At 41.8% G+C, this 27,320-nt stretch overlaps 3 protein-coding genes and 1 long non-coding RNA gene across 4 annotated transcripts; 1 reads left to right on the top strand and 3 right to left on the bottom strand.

Annotated features, from left to right (window-relative positions):
* Positions 1 to 846: 846 nt before the first annotated feature.
* Positions 847 to 4,097, bottom strand: LOC136436056 (heat shock 70 kDa protein 12A-like). Its single transcript, XM_066429759.1, has 4 exons — positions 3,726 to 4,097; positions 3,339 to 3,557; positions 3,043 to 3,217; positions 847 to 2,270 (listed from the first exon to the last, which is right to left on the bottom strand). Exons 1-4 carry the CDS (start codon positions 4,080 to 4,082, stop codon positions 1,213 to 1,215), a joined length of 1,809 nt encoding a protein of 602 aa, XP_066285856.1. The 5' UTR covers positions 4,083 to 4,097; the 3' UTR covers positions 847 to 1,212.
* Positions 4,098 to 7,474: 3,377 nt separating this feature from the next.
* On the bottom strand, positions 7,475 to 12,630 carry LOC136436057 (heat shock 70 kDa protein 12A-like). Its single transcript, XM_066429760.1, has 4 exons — positions 12,089 to 12,630; positions 11,568 to 11,795; positions 9,003 to 9,150; positions 7,475 to 8,605 (listed from the first exon to the last, which is right to left on the bottom strand). Exons 1-4 carry the CDS (start codon positions 12,455 to 12,457, stop codon positions 7,542 to 7,544), a joined length of 1,809 nt encoding a protein of 602 aa, XP_066285857.1. The 5' UTR covers positions 12,458 to 12,630; the 3' UTR covers positions 7,475 to 7,541.
* Positions 12,631 to 15,634: 3,004 nt separating this feature from the next.
* LOC136437141 (dynactin subunit 1-like) lies at positions 15,635 to 19,880 on the bottom strand. The gene is made up of 4 exons (XM_066431620.1): positions 18,928 to 19,880; positions 17,914 to 18,112; positions 17,463 to 17,570; positions 15,635 to 17,289 (listed from the first exon to the last, which is right to left on the bottom strand). Exons 1-4 carry the CDS (start codon positions 19,878 to 19,880, stop codon positions 17,179 to 17,181), a joined length of 1,371 nt encoding a protein of 456 aa, XP_066287717.1. The 3' UTR covers positions 15,635 to 17,178.
* A 149-nt stretch (positions 19,881 to 20,029) lies between these two features.
* Positions 20,030 to 22,303, top strand: LOC136436059 (uncharacterized). The gene is made up of 3 exons (XR_010755998.1): positions 20,030 to 20,324; positions 20,809 to 21,010; positions 22,184 to 22,303. It is a non-coding gene; the product is annotated as an uncharacterized lncRNA (long non-coding RNA).
* The last annotated feature ends 5,017 nt before the right edge of the window (positions 22,304 to 27,320 follow it).

Here is a 27,320-nt window from a genome sequence, read left to right as displayed (position 1 = left end):
AGATGGCCTTGTCCAGCTGGCGTCCTTACTACGTCTGATGTCATTTTATCATTGTTAGTTTTGAGTAACAACTGTTGGGTATGATTCGCCCACGAAAATACATTTTACATGATATTTTTACTGTTTTACCGGCTGAAACTCATAACTAAGAACGAAACACGAATGTTGGAAAAATTACAACCCCAATATAAGACTGATTGTCATATTTAAGAAGTGACATTACGTCATCAATGGCGGTGTATTGACAGAAGTTGATGGAATATGCTTACCCTTCAATTCAAGAGCATCAACTGGTTTATATTCTAAGGGCTAATTGCTCGGATTGTATTGGTCCTCACAATGATGATGTTACGTTACGCTACTTCGTTATAAAATGCACCACAAACAATTGAAAATATCAAACATTAAACCTGCCAGCCAAAAACACAAAAAGTAGTGGTGACAAGTCGATGATGTTAGTTAAGTATTTTGGAGAACCCTTTTTTGGAAAGTTTCTACCCAATTGTTTACGTTAACGAAGAATATAAAGTATATATAGTAGAATACAAACATCATTCATACAGTAATCAGTCACAAACAGCATTGAATAGATATTCAAACTTTTAATCTAGAGAGCTTCTATGCTAGAATAAACACAGAGACGGGTCTAGGATGATTAATTCGGCGATTTCCTGCTTATATAAACAAAACACTTACGCACAATTAAATCTATACATAATTCAGGTAACCACAAAATTGAACATGATGCAAACGGTAAATTATATGAACAAAACATTATAACACTATGATACATGTACACTACAAGTTGTTTGGTACCCGCGGATGGTTGATTTCAAGGCCTTTGGCTTATAATAGATTATCGTAAAGGTGCACTTCATTAATTTTTTATACAATGGAAAGCAGATTTCTTATTTTGTCAATTCGACGTAAAACCCACTATCGTAACATTCGTCAGCTGATCGATGAGGAACATATTAGCAGATGTCTTTTACTCATTTACAGTAATTCGGACGACCAAATTCACGACTCTTGACATTCAAAAGCAGCGAAAAGCCTGCCTTATATGGCTCGTATTCAGTCAATACAAGAAATGCTACCCTGCCATATCAGCCATATCCCTTGATATGTTCAACAAGGAAACATGTTTCACCTTGTATTTCGTTATTTGTCCTTATGTCCAATCTTACCACATTCTTGACATGACTTGACTGATTAACGCCTTATGTCGTCATTCAGAAAATTTATCTCTACATTTGCTTTTGACCTTGTAGTCACATCTACAGCTTTGACTTCGATTTCTGTGTCGCCAAAGAGGAAAGTAACTTCTATCTGCCTGTTTGTGCCCCCGGTTGTGTCGGGCATGTCTAGCATGGTCACCCCCAGTTTCTGTACGCCTGGGGCGGAGGTAACATGCACGTCTTTGTCATGTGTGCCGTAGACGTGGATTTTGGCTTTTGTTTGATCTGGGCGCAGGGGGTGGAAGGTGTGCAACTTACCCGTGCCTACAAGAACAGGTTCGCCAGCTTCCACAAACTTATGAAAAGCGTTCATGCATACATTGGATACCCTTTTCCCCCCCATATGTAGATTGCTGTCATAGTCAGACGCACATTCGATACCGTACGTTCTGGGGCTGATTCGCTCGCTTATCAGATTGGGAGTGTGCCCAAACTTAACGGCTCCCTTCACCACGGCCAAACTGGCATCATTTGGGACCAAAACACGGACTCTGTTTGAAAACCTCTTCTTAAAGGCATTTTGGAGCAAGGGAGACTCACTGAAACCCCCCACAAGGAAAAAGTATGCCACACTTGACAGGCTTTCCTCCTGCATGAGCTTTCCCACATGGTTCAGGATATTGTCTATCACTTCTTCAAACAGTTCTCGCATCTTTTCATCTTCTAGACATAGGAACCCATTTGAGAAACGCACCCCGTCTACATTACAGTTATCAATCGACTTCTTTACGTCCCCACCCTTCACACGCCTGTGGAATTCATTGAAGTGATAGTGAATGGGGAAATTGACGGACCCAGATTCTGACGTGTTGGAGCGTTTTTTGGTCTCAAAAGATTCCATCCACTGCTGCCACTCGGATGGGTGAGACGAGCGGTAATCGTCGATGAACGTCTTACCAAACACTAATTCTATCAAAGCAACGAACTGCTCGTCAACCTGCGTCCCTCCCCACGCACCCCCCGTTGCTGCATACACCTCTTTGACTCTGTTGTCTGGTCCGACTTCATGTGTGGTGATGTCAACAGTTCCACCTGAAAAAGATCGAGAAAAATTAACAAAAAGAAGATCGCAATTCAAAGTAGGTTTCATGACGTATTAACTGCTACCTCTTCAGGAATACACACCGCAAAAAGCATGTCTACTAATTGATAAAGTATACAAGATAATCAGTGCTGATCACACTCCTGCAACAATAGTATGTTTGCTTTTCATACGTAAAATTGGCAAAGACAACATCGAGAAAGTTTATACTACCGCCTTTATTGTCACTAAAGAAACCAATTTACAATATTTTCAGTACAAGATAATCCACCATTTCCTACCTACAAACAGCGCGCTGGTTAAAAAAAACAAATGTAGTAAAAACCGACCGATGCAATAACTGTAAGGAAAAACATACCATAGTACATATTTTTGTGTATTGTAAAGAGGTTAAAATGTTCTGGAAGCAATTCTGTCTTTGGTGGAGGAACTATGAAAAGAAAGATATAGAGCTAGACGAGAATTTGATTGTATATGGTGTATGCTACCGTCGTACGGCCAATGCCACACTTTTATATTATATTCTCTTGGCAAAATACTGTATATACCTATGTTATGTAAAAAACATGAAACCAAATTTTGCACTTTTTAAGAACAGGGTAAATAATAGTACAGAAATAGCCCCGTAAGGCGATACTGCCTGATCGCAATTACTCTCATGTATTATAATGTTATGTGATTGTTATGTGAATGTAATGTTATGCAAATGTTAATAAAGGTTGAAAAAAATGTTTGCTTTTAGAAAGGTGGAATAAAACCCACCTCCACAGTCGATAACCATGTAACGCGTGCCAGGCGGCATGTTCAGCTTATCGCTGACGTCTCCACTCTCTCCCACGAACTGGTTTACGGGCAGCTCTCGACAGTGTAGCGAAGCACTCTCAGGCTCTAGCGCGATGACAAGTTGTTGTGGGTTTCCCTTAGACACGATATTGGCCTGTTCAGGGGTAGAAGGTTTCTTTTCAAGTATATTTGTTTTGTATTTTTGAGCTGACATAATACAGAGTCGCTGGATATTGGAAAACTATCGACAGCATGATTCAGATATGTGAACTTACGTCGTAGGCAGCCTCTCGCATGAACTGTTTCGCTGCGTCGTTCCAGATGGCGGGAACCGTGATGACCCAGCGGATGTCTCCGTCTCCGATGCTTTGGGACACTTTAGCTATCTCATCCATCATGTGCTGTTTCAGGTAGCGCAGGGCGTGCGAGAACACGTCCATGGCCGGCAGGGTCTTCCCGTTCAGGGCTGTCAGGTAGACGCTTCTGTCCAGGTCCTGGATATGAAAACATGAATAGTCTTTCTGTCTGCTAATATGAAATTACTAATAAGTCATTCTGACTAAAGCAAATGCTTCTAGTTCTTTTTTTAGGGACTAGGCAACCAAGAAGACCGTCATGAATGTAAAACTTGAAAATAGATGATAAAAAGAGAGGAAAGATACCTGATATGAAGAATGCAGGCGCATCTTGAAACGATCAAAGAAGTAGTACTCCTTGTCCTCATTCTCCTCGAGTAAGGTGGTGTACTTCGCAATCGCGTCGAAGCCAAAAGCAACAAATTTTCTCTCAGGAGACAGAAGCACCGATGTTGGTGTTTTGTACGACTGGAAGCCGACGTTTTCGCCCCAGTTTTTATTCATGATGATATCTTCTGGAGACGACATGAAAGAAAAAGCATAGCCGCTGTAGGTTGTGCCAAAGTCAATGGCAGCAACCATAAGGCACGTCTTGTTTACTTGGGTAGCCATGGCGGAATGGCTGTTTCTCTTTCTACTGAAACGACTAAGCGCATGCGCCATAGACTTGACTATAACGAATTAAGCCCAGATTACATGGCCTAACGACGAACCCCCCCCCCCCCCCCCACCACCACCACCACCACCACCACCATGGTTACGAGTGATTCGGGAGCTAGGTCGGCTGTGGTAGGCAGGTGTTCAGCTTGGTCAGATTAAATGTTTTAGAATTTTCAAAATATTCGGCTCTGGATGGAATGTCTGGAATGGGTCGGCTAGTGTTCGGCTGGTGTCCGCTAGTAAGTCAGCACTAAAATTTTAATCTTAACCACGCCATAAACACTGCTGCACAGCTGACCTATCTCCAACTAGTTCCCAACCTACTCATGCCCCCCCCCCCCCAATGGCCGTAGAACAAATCTCTGCTAACTCATTCCTAAACAAACTGACCACTACCAGAACGTGGGCGAATGACCCCCGACCTTCTTTCCTTACCTTAGCACCTTAGTTCCTCCCGTGCCTTTGAGGCACATCGGGCCGTCCTTCTCCACCTTCCTCGGTTCTGTGCTTCCCTTTTGGCTCTATGCCAGGAGCTTCCAATGCTTTGGAGGTCTTTTTCCACGTTTGTCTGCCACGTCAGCCTTAGCCTTCCCCTACTTCTTCTTCCGCCGTGTGGCTTCCATTCCAAGATCTTCTTCGCTGTTCTGTTTTCTTCCATTCGCAGGACATGTCCTAGCCATCTTAGTCTTCTCTCTCTTACCATGTCTGCCACTTCTCTCTGCTTTGTTCTGTGGTAAACCTCTTTGTTCGTTATTCTATCTCTGTATGAGATGCCAGTATTTTCCTTAGACGTCTTGTGTGGAAGGCATTCCTTAGACATCTTGTGTGGAAAGCATTCACACGACCAAAAACAAAGAAGAACACTCAAACCCGTATTGAAGCTTAACGTGATCCGAATTCCATCCTTTGGTGATGTTAAAAACATAGAAGAATGGATAATTTTAATCAAAAGCGAAAATGACCTCTCCTTTGAAAGTCGCTGAATATGTCCATTTCTATTCGTGAGAGGGTTAGTAATCGGTCGGGGGTTAGTCAGGAGAGATTCGGTTAGAGGTCTGGATGGTTGGGAGTAGTTTAGAAAGCATTCGGGGCTCAGTCGAGAGTAAGTTATTCACTGGTTATGAGATAGTTGGGACATGTTCTGCGCATGTTCTACGCTAAAAGATAGGCGTGGCCTAAAACTGGTAAGACTGCTCCCGAACTACCGCCGAACTTAGCCAGGAGCTATGTTCAGCTATGTGTAACCTGGGTTTTAACGGTGTGAAGATTCGAGTGTTTATCATGGACATGTTTTGATTCTGAAATGCCATGTAGCGCAATCTAGATTATTTATAGATGGTCAATCATGTCTTGGAGTATTTAGTTTTCTATCGACTACGTGTTTGTATATATAAATCTAGATGTATTTCACTTAACAGCTACATGCTTACGTATACCATATCAATGATGTGCCCCTATGCCTAGGCTATACCTTATTCATCATCCTTTTATCAATCAAACAACTTGTTAGATTCTTATATTTCCTGTTTATAATCAGAACTTGTAACTGACTTTGTTGGTAATATTGGTAATATCCTCAGTTGAAAATAACGACCCAAACAAGAACTGGCATAAGATAGATGTATTCATCTGCGTAATTGCATGACCATGCGTGGTACATTGATACTTATTGTCGATGCACTTTCCTTATAGTCAACATTGATCGATTCATTACAGGTGACAGAATCATGTGTATTCAATAAAACAAAAGCAGTGCCGTCATCGCATGAGTATTGCAACCAATATGCAAACATAATGCACTATTTGAAACTTGGAACTTTATCAATAATAAAACATGGCAGACTGGAGAGTCTGAATTGTGTGCGTATTTACAAATCAGCTCACATTAAAACCTTTCTCGTTATATACATGATTTGGGGATTTATTGATTGTGCGATTTGCACGACAACTTGAGAACGGCTGGATGGGTTGTCTTGATATCTACTATGTGGGTAGATCTTGACATGAATTTCATACTCAGTAGAAATATGTCTTTGAGAGGAACATCAAATGTAATGAAAATCATTACCTGATTTACATAAATAATGAGACAACTATAATCCGTCAGTGGTGAATGATGGCATAGTCACATTAGTGACACATGTAGGATAGATAATGGTGAATATCTTAGATTGTGTAGATTTTGACATTATTTGCATACTTAATGAGATGCTAATATAGTTTGTAGGATATTTGCAACATATGTGATTTGGACTGATTGCAGCTGCAGAGTGTCTAGACCACTGCACCAGCAGATCACAGTGGATTACTGTGTGATTAGAAAAAGAAGATAATGAATTCATATAAGTTATGCAAATAAGAGCCTTCTTTGCATATTTCTGTAAATGCATTTAAGTTCGCGTGGTTTTTAGTTCGCGCTAAGGCGAAATAGAGTGTTTGCGGTGGTTTTAAGTTTGCGGCAGCGCTATAATGTTCGCGGTTGTCTTAAGTTCTTGGCAAAACGTCGCCGCGAAAACCGCGAACATAAACCTACCGCGAAAGTTTCTGCATCTACAGTAAGTCACTTAAAGAGGTAAGAAAGACAAGTGAATGTCATTATATACTCACTTGTTTATTAGAGATTAGAATTATCGATGGATATTACGTTCACCTAGTCATTTTCATTGGGCTGGTCACAAGTTTAACGGGCGTTATAATAAAATGAAAATGTGCTATAGAACTTGTATCGAAGCTACAAAGCGAATAGATTAAACAAGGCCGTAAACGTTGGTAACGATTGGGTGGAATCCCCTCACGGTGGGCCAAATGCTTAATACTTAGCTTATTGTTTTTTTTACTGTCATAACCTCTGTTATACATATTCATAATGACGATCCCGTTCCAGTGCTTATGTCATTGATGGTATTTTGTTGGTAGTACCGTTAACATAAGCGTTAGCTGGAGCACGGTACTACAGTGTTTAATGATCTTTAATTCGTTTGTATGTTGTATTTGTTATGCGCAATAAGAATGTAATTACTACATGTATTCGGGTTCTTTTTTTTACAGTGAGCCGTTCGACGACTACAGACAATGTTCAACTGCTCCAGAGCACGATTATGTCGGAACTATCTAACCCTAGTTATGGTCTTCTCCGTGCCACTGATTCCTTTCCGTCAACAGCCTTTTCCAAGATATAAGCTCAAAGAAAATATGTGTTGGGGAACATTGATTGTAGTTCAGCCTGTATCCACTTTTGGTCTAGATCACAGTGGCTACAGTATATGAATTGGACCTGAAAGTCATATTTGCCATTCTTTAAAGGCAATTGGTTTATCAATGAAGGTAATGCAACGTTGATAGTTGTAAGTATGGGCCTGTTTTCATCTTAATTTGACTGATCTGTTGCGTTACAGCTTTGTCATTGACAGCTTTGTCTGTATACTATTCAGTGGTCAATAAAGACCAACAGGATATTGAATTCTAATCTTGCAGAAAGTCAACTTTGGTAGATGCCTTGTGACCGCTACCCAATGAATATGCCTCAACCTTTATCTCGGTTTCAGCGAAGGTAATTGTAGCCAGGACATCACGGGTAATCCCAGCTAGAGGGGGCGGTAGGCCCACAACTACATAGCCACATTTGCTTACACCCTCTTCATCGCAATACTGCACCTCTTTTTCTTTAGTTCTGAATATTTCAATGCCCATGGCACGCTGGAGCCGTCTGGCGGGAGAGAAGACGTGCTCTGACACCTCCCCCATCTCCACTAGCTGCCCTGCCTCGACAAACTTTGAAAACACTTTAGTACACACAAATTCGCCATCAATGCTTTCCCCTAGTCTAGCTGGGTGGTGCCCTTTCTGAAATGGCGTACAGACAGCAGTTCCATAGGTATATTTGGACTTTCTAGCCGCTATGGCAGTAGGGTTGTGGCCATACATGACTGCACCTTTGATTATGGCCAGCCCGCACCCGTCGGGGACAATCACATTGCATACACCCTCAAACTTCACCTTGACTGCGTGCTGCAGTATGGGAGATTCGGAGAAGCCACCCGCCATGAATATGTACTTCAGAGGCATGATTTTCTCCTGTTTCACCAACTTATCGAGATGGCTCACTATTGATTCGATGGCTGGCGTGAAAAACGATTTCATCAGTGAGTGGCTCATTCGAATCAGCCCATTGGAGAACGCGACCTGCTGTGAGTTATACTGTTTTATAGCCTGCTGCACGGTGCGTCCCCCCTTATGTTTAGGGTAAAACTGAAAAAAGTTAAACCCCAGGTGAACCGCCACTACCCCAGAATCATCGGGGCCAGTGGACCGCTTCTTTGTCTCAAACTCGTTAAGGAGATTGAGGTGCTCATTTGGGTGCGCTACTTTGTACTGGACCATTATGTCTGCACCAAAGATGTTGTCCAGCAGTTTGAAGAACTGTTCGTCCACCTTCGTACCTCCCCAGTTTCCTCCGGATGCTGTAGCCACCTCTTTGGCTTGGTTGTTCTCGCTGATTTCGTGTACAGCAATGTCCACAGTTCCACCTGTAATAGAAATGTACCGTACACATGTAGCTATAGTTGAGCGTCACACCGTGCTTGGCACAATTGATAGTTAGTCATATACCTGTCCGCACTGAAGGCGGAAGAAGATGAAGCCAAGTTATAACTTAAGCCCCGCCCTCACTGGACTCGCGGCACGCTGGTGGCGTCGCTGCGTCCTAAACTGGAGGATTTGTGTTACCTTTGACGTTATAATGGGAATATCATTCAAATCGTACAAGTATGACCAAAAAGACAACATAACAAACACAGCTTATTTATATATAAAATATTCGTTTTTTGTCAATGAAATTCGTTGAGTGCGCTGCCAATACCGCCGGCGTGGCGCGGGTCCGGTGAGAGGGGGCTTAAACTACAAAGCAGACCGGCAAGTACTTACCCCCGCAGTCTACGATCATGTATCGGTCTCCAGGCTTAACGTCTACGAACTGGTTGTCTGTTGCGTCGCGACAACAGAATACCGCCGCTGCTTCTGGCTCCAGTGCGATTAGGAGTTGTTCTTCATTAGATTCACTGGTTAGCCCAGCCTGTAAAGATACAAATATCTCAAACGGGGAATTCAAATCTATCAGTAAGAGAGGAAACGGTCTGCTACACACGCTCAAGTATCAACAGGGCCTTTCTTTTGTAATCTGCCATTATCTTGTAAAACCTAAAATATCCAAAGATATTAACGCTACTTCACTTTCATCCGCAGGGTAACATATATCTGGGGTGTTCAGGGATATGTGCTAGATGCAACATCAATGATACCGCCAGAAATACAAACTTGGCAAACTAACGAATTCAGAACCCTGCGATAACCCTGTATTCGAAGACTCCAAAAAAACAGTCGAACCGCAGAGCTCTATGCGCATCGGTTCTGCGCAGCCTTCTCTAAGACGGCGTTCGCCGGGTCACGGCCGGACCTGGGTTGGACCCTGTTGCATGGGTGTAAACAACTACCTGTGGTGCAAGAAAAATACCTCAGACCTACATAATGTTTATACTTTTTCATATCTACAGGACTTGCCCAGTACAACTATGTAGATAGTTCGTGTATTGCAAAACGACAGTGGCCGCGGTGGCTTTCGAAACATTAGCAATTTTTGGTCAATATATCTGTGCTCGTCTTCTTTACAGTTCACCTAGATCCAACAAGCTAATCACATAGCGTGATAGTCCATTTCTTCACCTTGAAATTGATACCAAAATACCTTGGTTTATTTGAGGAGCAACGGGTTTGCCCCGAAAAAAACTGCGACCACATGCAAATCATGGTGGTGAAATTCGGGCCTGAATGTAGCTACCGATGCACACTATCCAGCGTTTTGGTTACATTTTGATACATTTCGCGAGGTGTCTTTTTCATTTCTTGGTATAAGAAGCTGCATGGTCACGGCTACCACCTGCAATATAAGAGGTGACATGATAATATTCAAATACACACAGACAGAGGGTTTAAGTACAAGGTAGCGACTTTGCAAAACTGTCAATTTTGAAGTCAATGGTTTCGAACTCCAGCGTTCGAGCGATGGAACCCAGACGGTATGGTCGATTTTTTAGCCGTGGGGTCAGGCGAGTACAGGCGCAGTGTTGCCACTTTCAGTCGGTGTTTGGAAAAGTTTAGAAAAAAATAACGTCTAACTCTTGCAGTTGCAAATACATTTTCTGAAAAAGATTAACATTATACAGAAGCCAGAAAAACTGGGCTTCTTGTGCACGTATGCTAATATCAGAACATAATGTCTACGCTTTGTAACTCATAGTGCAAGGTCATAGTGTTCAATTTCTCCTTAAAAAAAAAAGACGCCCTAAAACTGACATGCTGTACTATTTTTTCGGGGCAAACCCGTTGCTCCTAGAATTAATCAAGGAACTTTGGTATCAATATAAAGATGAAGATATGGACTATCACACTGTGGAAATAGCTAATTGGATCTAGGTGAACTGTAAAAAAGACGAGCACAAATAAAGTGACAAAAAATTGCTAATGTTTCGAAAGCCACAGCGTTCGCTAGCGCTGTTATTTTGCAATGCACGAAATATCTACACAGTTTTACTGGGCAAGTCCTGTAGATTTGAAAAAAGTATAAACATTATGTAGGTCCGAGGTCTTTTTGCTGCACCACGGGCGGTTGTTTACACCCATGCAACGGGGTGAAATCGTGACGCGACAAACGCCGTAAAAAAAGACAATAAAGCGTTCTACGGTGACCTGCGGTTCGACTGAAAACAGTCCACCCCAGAAGGGAACAGACTGACCTCGTCATGGGAGGATTGTACGTTCCCTGGAACAAAGTGGTTTTTTGGCGACGTACCTGTGTGGAACCTAACGGCCGTTTTGTCTTGATTTTTTTGGGGCTTACACAGGTTTATATCTTTATCACTCTCTTCAACCGACGAAAGGAACAACAGGTGCTTTATAAAAGTAATTAGCCCCCACAAAAAGCTCACTCTACACCACAGGTGGCCCTTTAGAATTGCAATATTTTTGTATCAACAGGACTAGAGGTAAAAAAAATTAACATGTACAGGATCAGTGACAAAGATAACCAATAATATCGGCATGTAACAGAAATAAATGATGGTTTATTGTTTTGCCAGATTGGTGTCAATTGACTATTACCAGAAATTATCCCGGATAATAGTGAACTAGCGTTAGCGCTGTACTTGGATGTCAGTGTCTCTCTTTAGTTTTATTTATTTATTTACGAATCTTAAGGGTAGTCCCTTCAGTTAACAGAGTAACTAATTTCCAAGAGTGCCCTTGTGATGTCAAGACATTCAGTCTGGAATCAGTCTTTTACTACAGATCATCCAGTGCCATCCAAACTGACATTGCGTATCATTACGACATATCAATCAATATAATATAATATTAACGTTACATGGAAGTGACAGAATCTATATTCCCCTATGGAAAGGGAATAAATAAAGCTGTTAGCGATACGTTAAAACTGACCTTGTAGGCGGCCTGTCTCATGAACTGTTTCGCACTGTCGTCCCAGATGGCAGGAACAGTCAGTACCCAAGAGATGTCGTCATTTCTCAGCGTTGTCTCATCAGAAACTGTCTTCTTGATGGCGTTCAGCATATGGTCCTTCAGGTACCGCATGGCGTGCGCGAAAATGTCGATTGCTGGTAGCGGTTTTCCATTTACATCGTTGATTGTTGTGTCCTTGGTCAGCTTCTAAAACAAAATTTAGTGTACACTTGATTATTGTCTTCAAAATGTATTTCCTTCGCTTGATATCGTCCTGAAATCAGTAATGGCTTTTATTGATGTGTTTTCAAACACAGAATTACAGCGGCAATGTCAATGATATTCAAACATAAGGGAATTAGTATTGAACAATTCTATACCTCAGTTTTCAGATATTTCCCCCTGCTTTATTTCTTAGGTAGGGTGTAGGATGAAAAAGTCCATCGTTTCTAAAACATGTTTGTAAACAAATATCTAGACAAAGGTATAAAGCCCCTTACCTTCTCTGCGTAAAGTTTCATCTTGAAACGATGAAAGTAGTAGTGTCTCCTAGCGTCACTCTCCTCAAGATCTGCATATTTCTTGGAAGCTTCGAAGCCGAACGCCTTAAATTCTCCGCTAGGGCTGAGGAGCACCGAGGTTTCGGTTTTGTGGGCAAGAAAACCCGATTCACTTCCCCAATTCTTATTCATAATGATGTTATCTTTACTAGAGGTGAGGGAAAAGGCATAGCCACTGAACGTAGTTCCGAAATCAATCGCGGCTACAAGTAGACACTTGCCTCTCTTTCCGCGAGATGAGGCCTGTTCTAATTCCCCTAAATTTTCCAGTAATTGTAGGAGCCGGCGAAGATCCATGGATTCTGCCATTTTGGGTTCTGTTAGTCTTCGTAGCCGTAGAGAACGAAGTCTCAATGATTAGTTACTTTGTAGACCCAGTGTTTTAGATTGTGAGACCCACAAAGCACAGGCGCACGTTCTGTCCCAGCCAATGAGCATTTAAATGAGCATACAGCCATCTGACATGCGCGGTGGTAAGTCCCAGGTTACATATAGCTGAACATGGCTCTCGAACACCAGCCGACCCAGGCCGGCAAAAGTCTGACCAGCTTTTTGGTCACGTCTATGCATCTGTGGTGCCGAACATGCGCCGAACATGTCCCAACCATCAACTAACCGGTAAATCAATTACTCCCGAGTGAGCCCCGAATGCTTTCTAAACTACTCCCAACAATCACGAGCCGAAGTCATTTTCTGGTTAGGAGGTGGACATTTTCGGCGCAAAGGATAGGCGTGACCTAAAACTGGTCAGACGCCTCCCGAACTACCTAAATTGACTTTGTGTTAACCTTGACGTCATAATTGGAATATCATGCAAGATGTAAAAGTTTGACTGAAAAGACAACACGCAAAAAAATCTTTAAAAAATATTATTTTTTTATCTCTGAAATCCGTTGACCGCTCTGTCAAATTTTATGTCGCAGCGATGTCGCCGCCTTAAGCCTAGGTTACACATAGCCGAACATGGCTCCCGAACGCTAGCCGACTCAGGTCGGCGGTAGTTCGGGAGCATTCTGACCAGTTTTTGGGCCACGCCTATCTTTGGCGCCGAACATGCGCCGAAGATGCGCCGATCTTCTCCTAACCAGTACACGAATTACTCCCGAATGGGCCCCGAATGCTTTCTAGCTTACTCCCAACCATCCCGACCTCTAGCCGCAGACTGCCGAATCTCTCCTGACTAAACCCCGACCGATTGCAGACCCTCTCACGAATTTAAATGGACATATTCAGCGACTTTCAAAAGAGGGGTCATTTTCGGTTTTAATTAAAATAATCCATTCTATTATGTTGTTAACATCACCGAGAGATCGAATTCGGATCATGGCTAGCTTTAATACTGCTTTTAGTGTTCTTCTTTGTTTTTGGTCGTGTGAAGGTCGGGGGTGATTCGCCCACGTTCCGATAGTAGTCACTTGGTTGAGAATTAGTTAGCAGAGTTTTGTCTACGGCCTTGGGGTGAGTTATGGGTAGGTTGGAAACTAGTTGGGAGTAAGTCAGTAGTGTTTCTGGCGTGGTTAAGGTTCTAATTTTACTACTGACTCAATCCCGAATACCAGCCGAGCACTAGCCGACCGCGCCGAACACCAGCCGAACACCAGCCGACCCATTTCAGACCCTCCGTCCAGAGCCGAATGTTTTGAAATTTTCAAAACATTCGGCTGGCGCAGCCGAACACCAGCCGACTCAGCCGAACGCCAGCCGACTCGGCCGAACGCCAACCGAGCTAGCTCCCGAATCACTCCCGAATCACTCCAACCATGGTCGGGGGAGAGTCGGGAGGCCATGTTCGGCTATGTGTAACCTAGGCTTTAGTAGAACGGGGGTACGGGTATAACAGATATATTCTGATGCAAATTACGTTCGTAGTTTTAACGCTGATGATCGCCCTAATACTGTGGAGTCATCTAATGTGCATATTCTAAGGTAAGGACAGAAGAAAAATGCGGGAATGGCTTCGTTTCATGATAATTCTATTCCTGTTTTGCGCCATTTTGTTTTGCCCTCCCCCATTCCATTCCATCCTCCGATATTAAGTTGCAGGCGCTTTAGGTTTGTTTTCTCATATTATTATTGCCCCCTTTACGACAATGTTATGTGTAATGTCGATGACATCGTGACAAGGGGAGGTTACAGCTTACCATTCCTTTCACAAGATCAGACAGATACAAACGTTGTGCTATTCCATACTTAACCCAACTACTGAACACCAATTTATAAGGTGTAATCTGTTATATATGCTACTGTTGGTTGTACATTTTGTCTTTTGTATATATTTTCCGATTTTTTGAGTGTGCTCTTTTGTACTTTTAATTCTAAGACTGCGTAATTCAGCCGGTTTACTGGAAAGACGGTAACATCGGCTGCAATGCTGTTTTTATTTCTGTATGTCAATTCCTGAATAAACCATTTATATATTTTAAGCTTACGTCATGCGAGTTCTCATCTGTAATGTCTTGCTTTTAGTCTCACGTGATGTAGGCCGTCTTGTCTTTAATTTGAAAAGTTGTTTGTCTCATTTCTAAGGTATTTATCATTTCAGTTTTAAGTGTCGTTTTGTTTTTACTTTCATAAGTGTTAGTCATTGCTTGCTTATGTCCTTTCACCTTTTATTTGAAGGTCATTTTGTTTTAACTTTTACATGTCTGGTTCCAATTGTGGTCTTCTTTTGTGCGTGTGCAAAAGCATACTTTTTATTCATCCACTGCTAATGACAACAAAAGTATAAACAGTAAGGTTGTGGGCTTGTGGCTTATTCGGCACAAAACGCATGATAATAACATTATGCACATAAGTAGCGAAAACCATGGTCAGAAAGTCTTCACGCTGGGAACCAGACTGTTTATCGGGCCTTATAGGACTCTTATAGCCGGTTCCCTTTAGCCGGTACCTTCTAGCCAATGCCTTCGGCGTACAAGCCCGCCGATACCGTAATTAGCGCACCGGGGGAGTTCTAGCCGGAGAGGTGACCAGCCCTTAGGTAAAGGGGTCCACTCCCACGGGCTACAACTCCCCGGAGCGTTGATTAAGATCGGGCGGGCTGACTGTTCTTAGGCCGCCGAAAGAAATCACTAGCGACCCGGTGTTAGTCTGGGCTTCCAGGGTAGAAAGTCTTATGCTACTCTGATAAATCATGATGGGGTATAGTGTATTTACACGCGTACGGTTACAACCTGAACTTTGAGTTCAATCACAACTTTGTATGTCGCGGCTGATTTCTAACTGTTGTTTCGTGTGTCGCACGCATATTGTAGGACATTTACATACTTTTGATCACTGCTTGCCAGAAGACTTGTATGTCTGCAAGCTTTTTTTTATGAGTTAGCGGTCCCATTTGTGTATTCTAAAATAGAACCATCTTAAGTTTGTCTTATTACTTTTGACAGTGCTAGTATAGCAAGATCATAAATCTAATTAGTTGCAACACTTAGCTTGTCTTATCTGGAACTATTATTTCAATATCTAATAAGGTAATAAGACTTCAAATGTATTGTCAGCTTTTATTAGAAATCAACTGTCTGCAGATGTGAGGAATGAAGAGATATAGTGACTTACATTCCACATCTCTTCACTGAGAGAAGCTCCGCTTTATCCTGTAACACACTTTACATAGGCTTGCAAACATCAGCCTTGATTACAGTTTACCATTTTCAATGGAAATGAGTATAAAAGATGTATATCTCATGTCCCTGTGTCGAGATCATTAAAGAAATTATCATATTATAAGCCTGTTATAAGAGTCATCCAACGTGGTAACATTTTTAACATTGAAAAAGTTGGGACAGTGCAAAATAAGAAAGATATATTTCGGGTCGCTGTGGAAAGTTCCAAAAACAATCAAGCAAAAAAAGAGGGAAATGTTAAGGGACATGCATTTTCTACGTCTCTTAGGGTCTTCCTTTGGCTTCCCTGACTTGTAAATGTGACCAATTACCTTTCGGAGGGAGGGGGGGGGGATGCCTCAAGTTTGAAGTCATTTCACTTCACCATGAAGTACCATAATTGACAAAAACATGTAGTTGCAGCTGTGGACCAGTTCTAACTCAAACAGGATCTACTTCACATTCTTCTTAAACTGTCGATGGTATTTATAACGTCTGGCTCTTTCGAGTTGCTTGATCTATTCTCTGTTCTCTGTTAGGTCGTTAGTTCTATTTAGCCAAATATGTGTCCATTTTCTGGGCTATCTTATTTGCAATCGTACGATATCATCCAACTATACCTGCACATATCTGAGGTCCTAAGGCCGGTGGTCGGCCCCGTGGTAGACAATATCAGGAGTTCCTTAGCCGAAAAAGGAAACCACTTTAGACGGAGCAAAGAAAAATTAAATGTTTAAGGACCGCAATAGCCAAAAGCCTTTTGAGAGGAAACTATACTTTGCCTACCAAACCCTCAGTGTTAATCCTGCATAGGGCAAAAACTTCATTTAGAACAATATCCATTTGTTTTGAGTGTTAGCAAGTAGTAGCAATTACCACTATATAGCTTTTAAACACACCCTGCCCTTCTTAATGATGTTCTTTGCCTGACATAAGATAGGCCATACATAGAAGTCAATTTCGCTTCTGCTAGGAGCTCTACTAGGAGGTGGACTGGTGTACCAAAGCTGGTGACATTTCTCATCATAGTGCTTGTTGGATGTCAGGACCGTCAGTGGCGGCTGTTGGACGGCCATTTGCCATGCCAGGCGGCAGCACGCCTGCACAAATGATCTCACATTTGCATGCTGTAGAGTTTGGGCGATGGCTTCGCCGTTTCCCTCCTTCGCCTGATTGATCACAATCTAGATTGAAATTGGAACCAAAGAGAAATATAAATTTCAGTGATTGTCCAAAAGTAGTAGATATTTGACTCTAAAACTGTATATTTTAGATAATACTTCCTACGTTTGATTCTAATATACGATATATTATCTTTAACGTTATCAGTTATTTATGGATGGGACCAGAAATATTCACGAGAAACAGTTATTTCTGATGTATCGCAAAGCAACCTGATTTTTCATTCTTCAAAGTTGTCTGTTGATATTAGATTACCTGAGTTAGTGATGCCACATCACATCCTCCACATGTCCCCTTCAGGAACACCGCGACTTCCTTCAGGATGGAGTCGGTTACCTCTGGGGGACCTCCGACATTCTGCCGCGACAACATTATTAAAAAAAAATCATAAGTTATGTACATGACGAGCTTAATTTCCATGTTTTTTTTTTACTCGACGACGACGATCACCGCAGGGTGAGAAAAGAGATGATAGTTAATTTACTGGATTATCGACAAAAACATAGGGGACGAAACAATCAAATTAATACCTGTGTCATGGACACGCCGCCGGTCACGGTCGCGATAGGGCAGAGTAGACGGTCAGCCTCAGAGGTGAGAAATTCGTGGAAGATTTCTTTTGCACGTTTGCAGGCGAACTAAGGGACGACATGGTTGGCAAGGCTTTAATGTCACCAGCAGCACGTTAGTTATGTTGAAACATTGTTGTGTTGAATACAGTTGCTTCCTTCACACTTTATGCGACTATACAAAAAGTACACCATCTATCAAGAACATAGTCATAGTAGGCAGTGACAAAGAATGAAATGCAGTGACGAGAACTTACACCTCCATTCTACTAGGGCGCCGACCTCGCTGCGATCGTGCTGTAACGTAAACTTTGACAGAGCGCTCAATGAATTTCACGGATAACAAATGAAAAATGACGAAGTCACGTTTGCAGCGAGATCACTGTCAAGTGGAATGGGGGACTTAGCATACCTTCAACAAATCCAGTAAAATCTGTATGTTCATCTTTTCGTCGTCAAATCTGTCATCAAGAACTTCCTTTGCGTCCACCCATTCTTTGCTCTCCATCTGCTCAAATTCCTCAGCGACCTTTGCCGGTCTGTGCCTCACTGAGATGTTCTCTAGGTCTGTCTCGTTAGCACTGAGCTTGATGCCCAACTCTTTAGAAAGCCTGGTTAGAAGATAAGTAACAATCCTTTTTCAGCTGATATCCTAACAGAATTGTTCCCTGTGATGATTTAATGGACAATGTTGGTTGGCTATATTAGAAAAAAAATTGGATGGTACCGACTGTCGTGTTACCTCTTTCTTCTAGGTAAGTAATATTTGAGAAATATTGAACAGACCACGGAATATCTGATGATTGATCTATCAGAAACGTTATCAAAATGTAATTTCGCCTGATAGCTAACCTCGAAAATTCTGCCAATTATCTATTTGAAAGAGCGTCCTGACAGAATCAGCAAAAGCTTACTAGCAACAATGTATCAAACAATACTGAAGTGTTGAAATGGGCTAATACATGTATGTTATTATACACATTTTATGACATCCGATACTCAGAGACAGATGCTTATGAGATTCTAAAAGTTCGGCCTCTTACAGCTGTTTAACCGAGGGCAAGGTATTTAGGTTCAGGACGCCACGGCAACGTGTATGCATGTGCATATGTGTACATGTATGTGTGTATGTGTGCGTCTGTGTGTTTGTGTGTGTGCGTCTGTGTATTTGTGTGTGTGCGTCTGTGTGTGTGTGTGCATCTGTGTGGGTGTGTGCGTCTGTGTGTGTGGAATAGAGTGTATATGGATGCATTTATGTGTGTGTGTATGTGTGCATCTGGGCATGAGTACATTGTTTGTGTGAGTTTGTGCGCGCGTGCGCGTGTGTGTGTGCGCGTATTAGTGTGCGTCTTTGTGTACTTTGAAAGACGAGAATTCCAATGAGAAGCAGGTTCTGATTAATCAGAATTACATTCCTACTGCATACCTGTATCGAGAATCGTCTGCCTCCTCTTTAGCTTCTTTATATTGGTGCCGAAGGGTATCTATTTCGGCCTGAAGTCTTTCAGCTTGACGTCGCAACTGTTGGTTTCCTGTCCTTAACTTTTGAAGTTCCCTCTCTTGGTCATTCCGCATTTCATCAGTTTTGATTATCGCCTTAAGTTCATTTTGCAGATCATTGATTTTCTGATTTAAGCCAATTCTCTCGTCTTCCAATGCTTGCTCTTTTTTTCTGTGCTCTGCCTCAAGACTTTCACACTCATTTCGCAGCCGTTGGTTTTCAGTTACAATACACGTCCTTAGCTTGTCAAGGTCCCTCTCTTTCTTGGCAACTACCATCTCCAGGTCTTTGATTGAGGCTTCGTTGTGTTTTGCCTCTTTCTTGACGGTTTCCAATTTGATGTTTGCTTGTTCGTCAAAATATTTCGTGAGGGCTTCGACCGTTAGCGATTGTTCATGTAGCTCCTTTTCTCGCTTTTTAAGGTCCGCAACAGCCTCTTGCAAGGCTGTTAGCTGGCTGTCCTGCTGACTTAGTTTTTCACGTGCCTTTTCAAGTTCGTCTTTTGTACCACTGTGTTCCACATCTTTCTGTTCATAAAGAACTTGGGTTTCTATCTTTGGTTTGTCTAACGGCGCAGATTTTTGTTTTTGGTCTTTTTTTGCCTTCTGACTCTCTGTTTGGCACACTGTTGTCGTGCTTCCACGTTTTCCTTTCTTCGTAGCTTCTGCATCATTAGTCACTGGAGTAAAATTGACATTGTTTCCGCGTCGGTCTGGCTGCCTTTGTGACGTTCCTACTGCACCACGCGTCTTTCCCGATTGTACGTCTGTATTTGCCGCTGTTGGCCGTGGCTCCTTTTTCTTGGTGGATGTGCATGTAGCTTTTTCCCTGGTCGGCTTGGCCTTGCTGGAGTTCGGACCAGCACGTCCTCTCGGCATGCTTATCGTTGCCTCCTACCACAGAAAAAGTTAATTTGTTCTTGGGGTGTGATAGACATGCACCCTGAACTGTGACCTCACAAGAACACTCCACTGTTGCATAATAAGGACCGCACATCTACCGTAGTTATGGGATCACGTTGTATGTACTTAGTATAAACGTTCGTTTGGCGCTAGGTCTGTGACGTATGTTTGAATGATGGGTAACTGGTTTTCTTCCAGTGAAGGTTCCAAGGAAAGTAATGGTTCTCAACACATTGAGGAGGGCACCTCAGTTGACCAGTTTTTACTTACTAAAGAGCAAACGGCGGTTAACAGGGTTGACGACCTTGAAAGGGAAAATAATCGTCTTCAAGAAGAAAACCATGTCCTTTGTCGACGTGTTCTTGACTTAAAATCTAAGGTCAACGTGATAGAGGTGGAGCTTAAAGAGAAGACGGAAAGGTACATGTAACTGCAATTACTTCTTAACATGTACTAAAACTAACTATTTCAGAATAAGTGTTTTTATATTGGCGCAAAGTTCGATGCATTCAGACTTTTCACAAGGCTTATCTTCACAATAACAAAAATTAGATTTAATCTAGGTTCGATGCTCAAGGACTATTTTCAGTTCATTCAGGGTACCCTTGAAGTAACGTCGAGTTGTAAGTGGTCATTGTTCCTTGCCTATCTGATTTTTCACTAGTTGTTTTTGGGTGAAAGTGTTTCCAGTTGTGAAAATTACTGACAGATAGACGTATGTTCTTTCCACTTGATACGAGCCTCAGGTATGATTCAAAGCATTGTCACGCTGCGTATACACGTTGTTGTTTCTGAGTATATTATATATCATGAATAACCATGAATACCTCACAGAGGTCGGGAGAGGCATGCTACGGCGAAGGTGGTCTCCTACCAACAACTATACGTCAATCTCTTACTTTAGTCTTTCAGCTTGTCTCAGTGCACAGTTGTGCGCCGACGAAAGGCACCTGGAGAACATAGGAGAAACTGTGCGTCCGAGTAGTCTGGGGAGGCGTTATCAGCAACTTGAGTCGACGGAATGGGTATCAGCAAAAGAACAGATTGACAACAATAACAGCATTTCCAACCATGACGCATTGAAGCTTTTATGTTTTCTTATGGACGTATGTCGCTCGTTCTCATTTAAATGTACACATTTTGTAACTTGCGTTACCGTTTGAAGTTTTTTAAAGGCAGAAAAAGTTTAAGTCGTCTTAAAAACGACAGTTTGGCAGCCTATATGTGGCAAATCTTAATGTCAGGAACGTCTTACTTCAATCGGTAAATGAAGTTACAAAATGTGTACATCTAAATGAGAACGAGCGATGTATGATGTTGGACGTAAAATTGAAAGATAACGGACGATTTAAAGCCCTGGAAAGTTATTTATGTGATACACTAAAACATATTTCTTCAAAATTAACAATATTGTCTTCAAATTGAGTCAATGGGTAGATAAAATCAGCGGGAAATCCGGTAGGTTTTGCCAGTGTTGTGCTGTCGATACAATACTTTTAATCTTTATTGCATATTCATGCCCCGGGGGGATAAATGCATAGGTGCCCATACACAGTGTAATGAAGATGAGAGAAAAGAAAAACAATGATGAAGTTAACACTAAAATCTAACGTAATACTAAGCACCATACAAAATGTACTACCGCACATCTAAGTTCTGGTGGCTTCTCTCTTTTTTAAACACATGGCGACTTTATTACATTACATAAACATTTGTGCATGACATCAACAAGTACTTAAATGTATCCTACTTTGATATTGTCTTACATCTCTTGTCAAGCTGTATTGATTTGAACAATTGACGCTCGTTTTCATACATTACACAGTCTAGTAAGAGATACATTTCATCTTCAATACTTGAGTTATCAAAAAAATAATAATAATCTATCTTGTAGAGGGGTACGGCTATGCCTGCCAGATTCTACATATAAAAGATGGTCACTGATACGAAGGTTACACATATGGCTCTACGATTGTCACAATTTGGAATGTTTAAATGTAGTTCTCTGTCATATGTTATGCGGGTCCTTAACTTGTTGCCTTGATTTCTCTTTGACCCTTTGCTTGTACCGGTAATGCTGAGTTGAGTATTTGGATGAATGTATTTCATCTTAGTTCATGTAGACTTTTCTTATTTTTCATTGCGGCAGTGCCATGCATATGCATGCTACATATTTTTGAAGTGCAGTCGGAACCATATGCATTTTAATTGCTAGACAAAATATACTATTGCTAGTGAATGTAAAAAGATGTTTGTAATTCCCTGATCCACGCATGTAGGAGGCGTACCATGAGGCAGGCCCTGAAGTTACCAAGCGAGAGGGAGAACTACTTGACATGTTGTTCAGTCCTGTTCAATATCACCACCCTTCATCGAATGGCGAGAAAGTAAGATATATCGCGATATGATAGATACCACATTGATTGTTTTCAAACTCAGAATAGCTGACAGACGAATAGCAGCGAGCGTCGTTCTTTGACTTTGCAACATGCAGTGTTGCATTAACCTATTCAAGGCAAGCATAATGCAAACAATTGTGCAATGTAATGTTAGACGCGCGCGGCCCTGATCTCCCGCTACCACAAGTCTAAGACAAGGTCCTGAAATCCCCAGTAACGCTGCAGTTCACTACAAAGTCATTAAATTGACATCAATATTTGATATACTTACTTTTAATAGTCGTCGCCACAAAATGTGCCGGCAAAATAGAAATAGAGAAAGGATGTGGTTGATTTTGTCGCAGCAGTAACGATACGTTTTGCTATTTCGATGCTGCCTAATGTAACATGTTACATGATGGGTGAGGGGTTACACCATTTCAAGACTTGCGTCATGAACTTTTGCTACAAAGTGCTACGTGCACTCAAGTAGTGATCTACTCCCGAAATGGCGACATTTCTTAAGACCAATCAATCATCATTCTTACCAAACGTATGTCGGTATGACAATGCCTTCCATATTTGTACTCAACTCGTATTTGATGCTGTGCCTTGGTTAACCACATAACTCTATAATAAAGTCCACACAGTGCATGTTCTGCACGCATGTGAACTATTTAGACACTCGGCTGAGGACATTATATTTATTTTCACGTATATTTAGAGTAGTATGACCTTCATCCGTCTATAGGCACCAAACAACTTTTATTAATCGATGACTCTAAAGTTAATTCCAGTTAATGCATCCCTGGTAATTTTGGTGCGTTACAACAGATGTATGTCACCAAGGAGAAGAGTGGGATGTAATCTCATTTGCCCAATTTCCGCAGGCGATCCCAGAGAGTCAGTGTACATCGGATTCACCGGTCATTTCACAGGCGTTAAAGAACGACATACTGAAGTGCATGAAGAAAACATCGCACTCCATTGATCTCTGTGGGTTAGAGGAAGTACGTTACTTAGTATATTTTTTAACATTTTATTTCATTTAACGTTAGATGATAAAGTCAGAGGAGCGCGCAGAGGAGTGATATATTGTAACAGTTATTACAGTGTCACATTCATCTAAAACCGAACTGTACATTCAACGATACAATGTGTAAGAATTCGAATCCAAGGCTAAATTCATCCACCAGAGAAGATTATTCTGTATACTTGCGGTCTCCATTTCACAGATATAGCAAGACTAGCTTGTCTATTGTCCTACTCGGTTTCTCACTTGAGTCTAATTCTTTGTATAATGAAGAAAAAAGGGAATTAAATGAACATAAATTAATCCACCTCTGTTCTTGTTTCACATAGAACGTGGAAATGAAAGCAGTTGAAAAGTTCTTGCTACAAGAGAGATTCTTTGACAGCCATGGTGAGGCACGAAAATACGTGAAGGCGTGCTGTCTCCTTGCGTGGCAGTTCTACCTTGTACAGCCACCGATGGTCGTGTCTACCGAGCCTAGAACGTACGATAAGAACATTCACGATCTGTGGTATGAATGTGGTGATGACACAACTTCAGAGATTTTAGATTACATTTGGCCAATCTTGTATACTTATACAGGTGGAGGTGTCGCTGCGAAAGGCAGGGTAATTCTTGGTAAAGCACAGTCCCATGATGAGGGGGAAAGTTCTTCAACGTATCTGTAACAATCTAAACCACGGCGAAATGAGCACTCGGTGTTGATTTTTGTGTTATTGGGATTTTATAACTAAACAACACTTAGCAACTAGAACTGAGTCATATTTTTGTCGGGAAAATGTATCATATGTAACCTTAGACGCATTTCATCATGTACTATTTACATGAGATTAATTATTGTTATCAGAAGTTATAAATGTTAGTTTGCTGTCATAAGACGATTATATCGTTATAGAAATATGATAACAAAAGTGTTGGAGTAAATATCTTTGGTCACACTAGCAGCAGTACATGCAGCAGTATTATCCACACTATTCATACATAGGTTTTCAATCAGCTATAGAAAACACTATGCCATGTTACTATGGACAGGGTTATGTGGTTTTCTCATGATCATGCTTTAAGTAAAGAATGCGAGCGGCAAGTGGTTTTGCTGCCGTAGATGCCACCAGATGTGCACGTTAAGACAAGTACCTGTTTACGCGGCACCAAGTACTGTAATATAGAGATCCGAGTGCAGTACGTATACTGTAACGTTATATGTACGTTTTCAGTGTTTAATTACTATCAAGGTATCTAACATTTCCTTCGTACAATGTCATTCTCAGATCGCATATTTAATGTAGCTACCATGTCATCGGTGTTGCGGTGACGTCACGACCGAACATGGCGGCTTCCGTTGGAGTGCTTAGTGTTGGGGATACCATCCATCTTAATCCCCGACCTAAGTAGCCATCGGAAGACCAGAACCGATTCATTGTACATATTAGATAGGGTTTAAAGTTTCCCTTATTTCATTTTTGGTTTTGTTCGATTTAGACAGTGTAAATCTTCAGATAAGCCACCGTGGGGCGTACGCCCCCCTCCCACCTTTTTACTTTTGAGTTCGCAAACTTTTCCTCTATTCTACTACTGGAAGTGACCTGGACCCGCAACCAAGGTACCATCTCCGCACTGGCGGTTGGGCGCAAGGTTAGCAACCCTGCCTCGTAAAAGACTCCTGCTGCAGAAGCGACAAGGCGAGCGGAACTTCGAGAAGGTTGGTCGACTACTGCCATATTAGTATGACGGGAAGCGTTGGGGACGGAAACGCGGGACGGATTCGGGAAGGAACGATCTTCACTGCTAAAACAATCACGCGAATTGGAACATGGAACGTTCGAACATTACAACAAACCGGTAAATTTGAACAACTAATGATGGAAATGAGTTCCTATAGTCTAGATGTTTTGGGTGTAAGTGAAACCAGATGGCCAGGAAAAGGGGTATGCCTAAACACCTCACCCGACCTCATCCCACCTCACCCGACCTCATCCGAGTCTAAAATGCAGTGTATACGGGAAAAGGACATTCTTTGACGTTCTGGATACGTTAGATATGCAATTATGAATGCAAAACAAGCAGAAAACTCCAAGTATTTACCAGTTTTTATAAGTTACTTCGCTCTAACGGGTGCCGCGAAACCCCCATATGGTGCATATTTGGGTTGAAAACAATGGCGAAACCCCGCGGAAAATATATCAACTTTGACTCGAAAAATCTCGTTTCTGACAAAAGTCTGATTCTTCTGAAGCATTGTAGGAGATTGGTGAACTTGTCACGATACTGTAGACACATTTATATGCTTGATCTGACCTATTTTGACTGCACTATTGACTCTCTCCGTGACCATGATACTCAAAACGGCGCGTATCACCCTTCTATCTTGGAAACGAGCGGAGTAACTTACAAAAACTGGTAAATACTTAGAGTTTGCTACTTGTTTTGCATTCATGATTGCATATCTAACGTATCCAGAACGTCAAATAATGTCCCTGCCCCGTATACACTGCATTTTAGACTGGGATGAGGTCGGGTGAGGTGGGATGAGGTCGGTTGAGGTGTTTAGGCATACCGCAGGAAAAGGCAGACATAATCAGGACGATATCACCTTTTTGTATTCTGGAAACGATCCTGAGTCGCCAGACAAACACAGAAGAGGCGTCGGTATAATGTTGAACAATAATACAACAAAATCTCTTATTTCATGGAACCCCATTAGTGACCGAAAAATTGATAACTGCCAGATTTGAATCAGTTCACGCAAGAGTGACAGTTATCCAGGTCTATGCTCCAACAGAAGTGAACAGTACTGATGTCAAGGATGAGTTTTATGCTCAACTGCAAAGTGTGATTGATAGTGTGCACAGACATGACATCAAAATTTTATTAGGAGATTTCAATGCTAAAATTGACACAGACAGAAGAGCTATGCCAAGCTGTATTGGCCCTTATGGCATTGCCAAAGCAACAAATGACAATGGCAGTCGACTAATCACACTGGCTAGCGTAGCAGGAATGAGTGTGGGCAACACATTCTTTGCACATAAACGTATTCACAAAACTACATGGACATCCCCAGACGGGCGTACCAGAAACGAGATAGATTATATCTGCATAGATCGCAGATGGAGGTCAGCATTGCTTGACGTTCGCGGTTACCGGGGGGCCGACATCGGTTCTGACCACAACTTGGTCGTTGGAAAAGTTAGAATCAAATTTAAAAAGCAAGCAAAACAAAACAACATGCCAAAACCTTTTGATGTTAGGAAGTTGGAATCCTCAAATGAGGTCAACACACGATACAAAATTGACATTCAAGATAGACTTGAGTCACTACAGAGAAGTGAAAACATAGAAGAGCAGTGGGAAAACATAAGTACAGTGATTACCCAAGCTGCTGAGAAACAGGTTGGTCGGCGCAGAGGTACCAAGAGAGAACGCTGGATTTCTAACAAAACACTTATTGACGAACGCAAAGCAACAAAGTCTGTTAGGGATCAAACCAAAACGAACAGTGAATGGCAGAGGCATGATGCCCATTACCGTCACCTAGACAAGTGTGTTAAACAAGCATGTAGAAAGGACAAACAGAGGTGGTTAGAAGAAAAACAAGAAGAAGCACAAAAAGCTGCAGACAGGAATGACTCGCGCACTCTTTATCGCATTGTAAAAGACATAACCAACTCTAAAAGCAAAGAAACTACAGCAGTGCCCATAAAGAGCAAAAATGGTACAGTCCTAACATCAGATGAGGAACAAGATGCCAGATGGGTTGAGCACTTCCGGGAGGTTTTGAACCAGCCAATACCAGAAGAGCTGTTAGAAACTGAGGACAGTGACATAATAAACAGTATTGAAGTAGACCAGTCACCCATAACAGAAAGAGAGGTAGAGGCAGCCATCAAAAGGTTAAAAAACAACAAGGCAGCAGGGATTGACAACATAACTGCAGAGTTACTCAAACATGGTGGTAAAAGACTTCTCAGTGAACTAACACACTTCTTTAATAGAATTTGGATGACT

Source organism: Branchiostoma lanceolatum, chromosome 6, assembly GCF_035083965.1.
Source record: "Branchiostoma lanceolatum isolate klBraLanc5 chromosome 6, klBraLanc5.hap2, whole genome shotgun sequence".
NCBI lineage: Eukaryota > Metazoa > Chordata > Leptocardii > Amphioxiformes > Branchiostomatidae > Branchiostoma > Branchiostoma lanceolatum.
This window is presented reverse-complemented; position numbering and strand designations above follow the sequence as displayed.